The sequence below is a fragment of the Armigeres subalbatus genome, chromosome 1 (genome assembly GCF_024139115.2).
Source record: "Armigeres subalbatus isolate Guangzhou_Male chromosome 1, GZ_Asu_2, whole genome shotgun sequence".
Classification (NCBI taxonomy): Eukaryota; Metazoa; Arthropoda; class Insecta; order Diptera; family Culicidae; genus Armigeres; species Armigeres subalbatus.
Genome location: NC_085139.1, coordinates 4,671,022 through 4,680,513, shown reverse-complemented (window position 1 = coordinate 4,680,513; position 9,492 = coordinate 4,671,022). Strand labels below are relative to the sequence as shown.

Here is a 9,492-nt window from a genome sequence, read left to right as displayed (position 1 = left end):
TGGATTGGATTTGGATTGGATTTGGATTGGATTTGGATTGGATTTGGATTGGATTTGGATTGGATTTGGATTGGATTTGAATTGGTTGGATTGGTTTGGATTGGTTGGTTTGGATTGGTTTGGATTGGTTTGGATTGGACTGGATATGGATTGGATGTGGATTGGAATTGGATTGGATTGGTTGGTTGGTTTGGATCGGTTTGGATTAGATTTGGATTAGATTTGGATTGGTTTGGATTGGTTTGGATTGGTTTGGATTGGTTTGGATTGGTTTGGATTGGTTTGGATTGGTTTGGATTGGTTTGGATTGGATTTGGATTGGTTTGGATTGGTTTGGATTGGTTGGATTGGTTTGGATTGGATTTGGATTGGTTTAGATTGGACCTGTGTTGGTTTGGATTGGTTTGGTTGGTTTGGATCGGTTTGGATTAGATTTGGATAAGATTTGGATTGGTTTGGATTGGTTTGGATTGATTTGGATTGGTTTGGATTGGATTTGGATTGGTTTGGATTGGTTTGGATTGGTTTGGATTGGTTTGGATTGGTTTGGATTGGTTTGGATTGGTTTGGATTGGTTTGGATTGGTTTGGATTGGTTTGGATTGGTTTGGATTGGTTTGGATTGGATTGGATGTGGTTGGAATTGGATTGGATTGGTTTGGATTGGTTTGGATTGGTTTAGATTGGACCTGTATTGGTTTGGATTGGTTTGAATTGGTTTGGATCGGTTTGGATTGGTTTGGATTGGTTGGATTGGTTTGGACTGGTTTGGATTGGTTTGGATTGGTTTGGATTGGTTTGGATTGGTTTGGATTGGTTTGGATTGGTTTGGATTGGTTTGGTTTGGGTTGGATGTCGATTGGTTTGGATTGGTTGGAATGGTTTGGATTGGTTTGGATTGGTTTGGATGGGATTTGGATTGGTTTGGTTGGTTTGGATTGGTTTGGATTGGTTTGGATTGGTTTGGATTGGTTGTGTTGGTTTGGATTGGTTGTGTTGGTTTGGATTGGTTTGGATTGGTTTGGATTGGTTTGGATTGGTTTGGATTGGATTTGGATTGGTTTGGATTGGTTTGGATTGGTTTGGATTGGTTTGGATTGGTTTGGTTGGTTTGGTTGGTTTGGATTGGTTTGGATTGGTTTGGATTGGTTTGGATTGGTTTGGATTGGTTTGGATTGGTTTGGATTGGTTTGGATTGGTTTGGATTGGTTTGGTTGGTTGGTTGGTTTGGATTGGTTGGTTGGATTGGTTTGGATTGGTTTGGATTGGTTTGGATTGGTTTGGATTGGTTTGGATTGGATTGGTTTGGATTGGTTTGGATTGGTTTGGATTGGTTTGGATTGGTTTGGATTGGATTTGGATTGGTTTGGATTGGTTTGGATTGGTTTGGTTGGTTTGGTTGGTTTGGTTTGGATTGGTTTGGATTGGTTTGGATTGGTTTGGATTGGTTTGGATTGGTTTGGATTGGTTTGGTTGGTTTGGATTGGTTTGGATTGGTTTGGATTGGTTTGGATTGGTTTGGATTGGTTTGGATTGGTTTGGTTGGTTTGTATTGTGTTTGGATTGGTTTGGATTGGACTTCGATTGGTTTGGATTGGTTTGGTTGGATGTGGATTGGTTTGGATTGGTTTGGATTGGTTTGGATCTGGTTTGGATTGGATCTGGATTGGACTTCGATTGGTTTGGATTGGTTTGGATTGGATGTGGATTGGATTTGGATTGGTTTGGATTGGTTTGGTTTGGATTGGTTTGGATTGGTTTGGATGGTTGGATTGGATTAGGATTGGTTTGGATTGGTTTGGGTTTGGGTTGGATTGGATTGATTGGTTTGGATTGGTTTGGTTGGTTTGGATTGGTTTGGATTGGTTTGGAATGGATTTGGATTGGTTTGGATTGATTTGGATTGGTTTGGATTGGACCTCGATTGGTTTGGTTGGAATTGGGTTGGTTTGGTTGGTTCGATTGGTTTGGATTGGTTGGATTGGATTTGGATTGGTTGGATTTGGTTGGATTGGATTGGATGGTTGGATTGGATTTGGATTGGTTTGGATTGGTTGGATTGGTTTGGATTGGTTTGGATTGGTTTGGATTGGTTTGGATTGGTTTGGTTGGTTTGGATTGGATTTGGATTGGTTTGGATTGGTTTGGTTGGTTTGGATTGGTTTGGATTGGTTTGGTTGGTTTGGATTGGTTGGATTGGTTTGGATTGGTTTGGTTGGTTTGGATTGGTTTGGATTGGTTTGGATTGGTTTGGTTGGATTGGTTGATTGGATTGGTTTGGATTGGATTTGGATTGGTTGGTTTGGATTGGTTGGATTGGTTTGGATTGGTTTGGATTGGATTGGTTGGATTTGGTTGGATTTGGATTGGTTGGATTGGTTTGGATTGGTTTGGATTGGTTTGGTTGGATTGGATTGGTTGGATTGGATTGGTTGGATTGGTTTGGATTGGTTTGGTTGGTTTGGATTGGATTGGATTTGGTTTGGATTGGATTTGGATTGGATTGGATTTGGATTGGTTTGGATTGGTTTGGATTGGATTGGATTGGTTTGGATTGGTTGGTTTGAATTGGATTGCATTGGATTTGGATTGGTTTGGATGGTTGGATTGGATTTAGGATTGATTTGGATTGGTTTGGATTGGATTGGATTGGTTGGATTGGTTTGGATTTGAATTTGGATTGGTTGGTTGGATTGGTTTGGTTTGGTTGGTTTGCGTTGGTTTGGATTGGTTTGGATTGGTTTGGTTTGGATTAGTTTGGATTGGTTTGGATTGGTTTGGTTTGGATTGGTTGGGTTTGGATAACGATTGGATTTGGATTGGATTTGGATTGGATTTCGAATGGCTCATCATCATTTGTTGCGTTCAACTCATAGAACAAAAAATGCCAGATTTGATTATGCATAAAAAATATTAAAATTTGTTGATGAAGGAATCTTTTCTTACTATGTTGTAGGGGGTGGTGTTTTGTGATAGGAGGGGGTTGGAAATACCGAAACCGTTGAAACCCGTTCAGCAAAAAAATTAAAAAATAAATAAAATAGTGCAGAAAAAAGAAAAGTTTTCGAGGGAAATCATAAAAACGCTTTTTTAACTTTGTCGACGTGAGTTGATTATCGATTACATTTTTTAATTAAATAGTATTCCAGTTAAAGTTTCGGCGGGAAGAATAAAAGGTTCAGAGAAAAAAAAAACAAAATTAAAAAAAATGTTTTAAATTTTACCGTGCGACGTGGAAAATCCTAATTATTTTCCAGGAATAGTAGTAAAACGATACCTTAGCCAAACGGTAAGACGCGCGACTACAAATTAATTGTCAATTGTCTCGATTTCTCTGGGCATAAAAGTATCATCATGTTAGCCTCATGATAAACGAATGCAAAAATCACAGACAAACAGACATAACACATTGAACATTCACTCATCAAATTAATCGTCATTCAAACACTAACGACATCTGTTGATTTCAGTTAGTTGGGCTAATCACGAACAAGATGGCGGCAGTGAGCAAACGTCAAACTAGAGCGAATCCGATGCGCGCGCCATGGGTGATCGATTGGCCAACTAATGATTATTTGAATTGACCAGTAAATCAGTGAACAATGTGAATTTGACGAGTGTTATGTCTGTTTGTCTGTGCAAAAATGGTACATTGGCTTAGAAACCTCGCGGTTCTTCTTCTTCATTGGCATTACATCTTCCACTGATGGGATATTGCCGCCTCGCAGATTAGTGTTCATTTAGCATTTCCACAGTTATTAACTGCGAGGTTTCTAAGCCAAGTAACCATTTCTGCATTTCTGCACCAAGGTATGAGGTCATTTCCAAACCGAAAATTGCTTAGACCGGCACCGGGAATTGAGCCCAGCCACCCTCAGCATGGTCTTGCTTTGTAGCCGCGCATTTTACCGTACGGCTAAGGAGGGCCCTTCGCCGTTAATAACTGTGGAATTGCTAAATGAACACTAAGCTGCGAGGCGGCAATGCCTCACTGGACTGGATGTAATGCCAATTAGAAGTAAAAAGATTCTATGAAAATACAGGGGATGGACAAAATAATTAGGATAGGCAAATTTTGGGTAAAATTAGATATGTTGTAACTATCTTAGTTATCATCCGATTTTGACAATTCAGGCATGCCTGAACTAGAAAATTAATGAAGTTTAACGGTATGTCCATGGAACCGACTATGGCCACCGGATTCCGGAGATATTCCGGGTTTTTCGGAGGTAGGTTCAAAACCGTATATTTGAGGTGGATATTATAAGAAGTTGTTGTTAAAAATTAAATAATATTAGTAACCACAAATGAAGTAGGGCTCTTGCTGATTGGAACCATATATTGAGATTTGGATTCGGACCAGAATCAAGTGAGATATGGCCATTTCTTTATAATCGGTTCCGATCGATACATATCAAAGGGGTCAGGCCACAACTTCATTTGAATCTCGCTTTTTGTTAGATGGTCCACTATGATTTTATTCTAGAAGGCCTCTAATGTGTCAAGAATGAAAAACCAATTGAATAAACGGATCCTGGAGTTGCTGGGATGTCCCCGGGGAACCTGTGAATGGGGACATTTAAGTTTTAGCACCAAAATCAGTCATTCGACGGCTCTTTTTTCATGGTTTTCGATTAGGAAGCGAAGTATGAATATAAAATAGTTAATTTACGGTTCTGACCGCTTCCAGGACCTACGGATTGGCCCCGGGGAAGCTGTGAAAGGGGACATTTTAGTTCTGCCACCAAAACCAGTCGTTCGACGGCTCTTTTTTCATGGTTTTCGATCAGGAAGCGAAGTATGAATATAAAATGGTCCATTGACGGCTCTGACCACTTCCAGGACCTAGGGATTGGCCCCGGGGAACCTGTGGAAGGGGACATTTTAGTTTTACCACCAAAACGGCTCTGACCACTTCCAGGACCTAGGGATTGGCCCCGGGGAACCTGTGGAAGGGGACATTTTAGTTTTACCACCAAAACGGGGATGTGAAGGGGACGTTTTAGTTTTAGCACCAAAACCAGTCATTCGAAGGCTGTTTTTTCATGGTTTTCTATCAGGAAGCGAAGTATGAATATAAAATAATCCATTGACGGCTCTGACCGCTTTCAAGACCTACGGATTTGTCCCGGGGAACCTGTGGAAGGGGACATTTTAGTTTTACCACCAAAACCAGTCATTCGACGGCTTTTTTTCGAGGTTTTCGATCAGGAAGCGAAGTGTGAATATAAAATGGTCCATTGACGGCTCTGACCGCTTCCAGGATCTACGGATTGGCCCCGGGGAACCTGTGGAAGGGGACATTTTAGTTTTACCACCAAAACCAGTCGTTCGACGGCTCTTTTTTCATGGTTTTCGATCAGGAAGCGAAGTATGAATATAAAATGGTCCATTGACGTCTCTGACCGCTTCCAGGACCTACTGGTTGCCTCCGAAGAACTTGTGGAAGAGGACATTTTATTTTTAGCACCAACACCAGTCATTCGGCGGCTCTTTTTTCATGGTTTTCGATCAGGAAGCGAAGTATGAATATAAAATAATCCATTGTCGGCTCTGTCCGCTTCCAGGATCTACGAATTGGCCCCGGGGAACCTGTGGAATGGGACATTTTAGTTTTACCACCAAAACCAGTCGTTCGACGGCTCTTTTTTTATGGTTTTCGATCAGGAAGCGAAGTATGAATATGAAATAAGCGAGATTCAAATGAAGTTGTGGCCTGACCCCTTTGATAAGTATCGATCGGAACCGATTATAAAGAAATGGCCATATCTCACTTGATTCTGGTCCGATTCCAAATCTCAATATATGGTTCCAATCAGCAAAAGCCCTACTTCATTTGTGGTTACTAATATTATTCAATTTTTAACCACAACTTCTCCTAATATCCACCTCAAATTTACGGTTTTGAACCTACCTCCGAAAAACCCGGAATATCTCCGGAATCCGGTGGCCATAGTCGGTTCCGTTAAACTTCATTAATTTTCTAGTTCAGGCATGCCTGAATTGTCAAAATCGGATGATAACTAAGATAGTTACAACATATCTAATTTTACCCAAAATTTGCCTATCCTAATTATTTTGTCCATCCCCTGTATATAGTGAATGATTGATTTGCACGCACTTGCAACTCGTTATGACCGAGAATGGAAAACTACGAAAAATGGACTGAATCGAATTTGTTATAAAGCATTGTAATTATTTACTTCAACTTTATTGATACGATTGTAAATTTTATGATCTTCTTACACTTCATAAAGATAAACACTACAGCAACATTGTTAGCCTGTTTCATCAAGAAGTTGTACCTGGAATGGAGAAAGTGTTCAGCGATGGGGTGCACATGTTTCGGTTTTTTATTTCGATGGTTTTGCAAGGAAATTTAATTTGGGTTTCTTTTCTTTCAATTACGTTCTTCGCCAGTAAATAATGATACGCTATACTTCGCGATAATAGGGGATTTTCCAAAGTCAATTTTGCTCTAATTCTGCCTGAACATTCAGCATGGCGTAATTTCATGAAGTTGGTTCAATAATTACTTAACAAATCACAAAAATGAAACGTTCCCACACAGTGTTAAGTATCTTCTTAATGCGGAAGTGACTACCGATCGGTAGCCCGGTAGATCCAGCCATTAAATCCAAAACATTGGCTTAGTAGCTTTCGAGGAGTCCAATCACGCGAATGAAAGCGCTTGTCACGCCTTATCTTTGGTGTTCTATCTATCGGCTGGCTGGCGTCCAACGTTGGCTGTTGGCTGGTGCGACGCTGACGATGGTCAACAAAGCGCATTGCGGCTTGCCGGACGAAGTTAGTTCAAGTTTGTTTGTCAAGCCGCGAGCATCCTACGTGCGTTGTGTTGTCATAGTTCTGCAGTTGTCGAGCACTCGGAGTGCATATCTTGGAAACCCATTCGACGTAAACAGCGCAGCTGCTAAGAGACGTTAGTTGAACGAAGATTAGACGAAACGCAATGAAGTGGACAGTTGGGATTATCCTTGCCTTGTGTGGATTACTTGGCACGTCCGGGATCGGAATTCCAGCGTATTCGAATTGGCCCCTGCTACGATACCTCTACATGATCAGAAATGGCGTTTTATTTGAAGATTGTGGTGAGTGATGCCGCATGATATTTATTGCCACATTCCTGAGGAATAGCTTAAAGTCCGTCATCAATCAATCGAGGCCCGTCTATTCAAAAACTGCAACGGCGATGATTGTCCAGAATGATAGATCGATTATAGCCCGATAAGCAACGGCGATTAAAATTAGAACTTCCTCCAAAGGTTGCACCACCAAACTTCCCACAAAATGATTTTGCATCCATTACAGGTTCACAGTACGATGTCCTCTCGATTCAGCTGTCCAGCTGTTCCAGTTCGCCATGCAACATGCCGCGTGGGACGAATGTAACCGTCAACGCCGAATTCAGCCCCAACGGTAAGTGCCAGTCTCAAGATTTGACCCACTTAAATCACAGTTTTTACAACCCAATCGAACAAAAGCAAAAGTTCTCGATAGGCGGCCCTGCGTGAAACTATTGATGTTTGCTCGACAAATTGCCGTCACAGTAGCCGCAGACCAACCGCCATCGTCGTCCGTCGGTAGCCATAGTGATATGCAACCGCGATGTGCAAATATTGACAAACGAGCTGTCTTTAATTCCTTATCCCTCCTCCGTCACCCTTCAAGGTTCCACCACGACGCCGTCTCTCCTACACGAAGCCTACTTCATCCTGAATGCAATCAAAACGAAAGCCACTATCACGCCTACTAAGTGCGAAGGCACGGTCTGTCCGTTCCAGGGTGACGTCGGCTTGAAATTCAGCGCCGAAATTTACGTGAGCCCGTCGCTGCCGTCGGTGAGTAACCATATCGTTGAACGCTTTTCGGGTTAACCGATTTACCCATTATCAAACTTTCGATTCGCACAGCTGCGGGGAAAGCTACGCTGGGAGTTGATGAACGACGCGAAGGAGGTACTGCTGTGCTATCAAATCCCGATTTCCATCAGCTAGCTTTCGAGCGCTATGTTGATTTGCTATAATCGAAAGCTCACGAAGCATTGTGGCGCCCTCTGTATTTCATTGTTAGTTTCGTGGGCTGGCGGTTAGACGGCGCTATTGATTACTTATGAGATTAATGAATCAAGCATATTGTTCAGGAAAATGTGAGTACATTCTAGTCTTCTTTGGATATTATACGTGGTTTAAAACAGATTGATTTGCGAATTTTTAAGTGTATTTTTTATTCGATCAATGTTATGAAGAGTTCTGATGTTATAAAGAGTTCCAACAAGCCTAATAAAAAAAAATTATCGTTGAAATAGGCCTTTTCAGCTATAATTTATTACCTTATTCTATTTATTTTATGCAGGACCTTACGGTAACAGGTGATTTTACATATTAAACATCTCATGCCCAAGCCAATTTTCATGAGTCGGACATGAGAATATCGGCATAAGAAGGATCAACTTCTTGAAAAGATATGTGAAGGGATCATCACAGCAACCCAGAATCGTCATTTACATTTTTTTTCAGCAAAAACGAGATATCGTTTTTGGAGGACGAAGAAGAGGATGATAGTCAGGATGGTAACTCGGTCAACAGCAGCGCAAGTAGGACTCAAAAGTGGATCGACAGTCAGCGATCGGCAAGGGGAAATTTTCGTCCCAGCGAAGCCTGTAGTCTGCAAGCGATACCAAAACCGGGTCCATGCTGTAGAGTATATATTAGATACGGAATTCAAATTTATAAAATTATGTTATTACTTGTTTGTTTCATTGAAAAATCAGGTTTTCATTGAACTTGTTAAAATTATCTAAGTAGGTATTCTAAAATAAAAATCAGTTTTGCAAGTGAGTTTGACGCAAGCGGACGTAGAAAAAAAGCTGTTTAATCATTTATGGAAAGCGATCGTGAGCGGGAGCTCCTAGGTGAGCTGGAAGCAGTTTTGGAAGACGGACACGACATTGGCGCAAGATTGCATGATTTCGAAGTACAAGCTCCTACATTTGCAAGTTCTTACAAGCAAGTTTCGAAAACTACAGCATCTGAAACTCAAGCTTCCGGATCATCCACGATGGCCTCATGCTCGACCAAAAAAGGATTTTCCAAAGCATCAAGTTCAGCGTCCGGGAAGTCTACCGGTGTTTCCAAGGCCACAATTTGTTCTGCAAAGAAGCAGGTTACTAACACAAGGTGAGAGAGAGCCATTTTATTTAGTTTTTTTTTTCTAGAAATGGACATAAAATTTTATTACTTTGCTGAGTTAAAAAAGGCTAAAAGAAGGTGCAAATTTTGAAAATATTTTAATTTTCGGTTATTTTTTTGTGTTTTTTTTGGTGCTGCTAAGTGAAAATTTTCTAAGCAATATGCTATACGGTTGCTAAGGATTAAGAATTATAAATTTAAAGCTTTAATATCTCTTTATGAATATGAAATAGAAGACGTAGAAGACATATTTCAGTGAAAAGGCCATATTTGTTGCTTAATTG

General features: G+C 40.8%; 1 protein-coding gene across 1 annotated transcript; it reads left to right on the top strand.

Moving 5' to 3' along the window:
* Positions 1 to 6,447: 6,447 nt before the first annotated feature.
* LOC134208020 (NPC intracellular cholesterol transporter 2) lies at positions 6,448 to 8,220 on the top strand. Its single transcript, XM_062684120.1, has 4 exons — positions 6,448 to 7,108; positions 7,329 to 7,436; positions 7,689 to 7,858; positions 7,931 to 8,220. Exons 1-4 carry the CDS (start codon positions 6,970 to 6,972, stop codon positions 8,012 to 8,014), a joined length of 501 nt encoding a protein of 166 aa, XP_062540104.1. The 5' UTR covers positions 6,448 to 6,969; the 3' UTR covers positions 8,015 to 8,220.
* The last annotated feature ends 1,272 nt before the right edge of the window (positions 8,221 to 9,492 follow it).

What these genes read in the sequence shown, in the direction of transcription:
- LOC134208020 (XM_062684120.1), top strand. Translation starts at nt 6,970, where the DNA reads ATGAAGTGGACAGTTGGGATTATCCTTGCCTTGTGTGGATTACTTGGC. An exon ending in CGTTTTATTTGAAGATTGTG is followed by an intron (nt 7,109 to 7,328) that starts GTGAGTGATGCC and finishes CATCCATTACAG; the next exon opens with GTTCACAGTACGATGTCCTC. An exon ending in CGCCGAATTCAGCCCCAACG is followed by an intron (nt 7,437 to 7,688) that starts GTAAGTGCCAGT and finishes TCACCCTTCAAG; the next exon opens with GTTCCACCACGACGCCGTCT.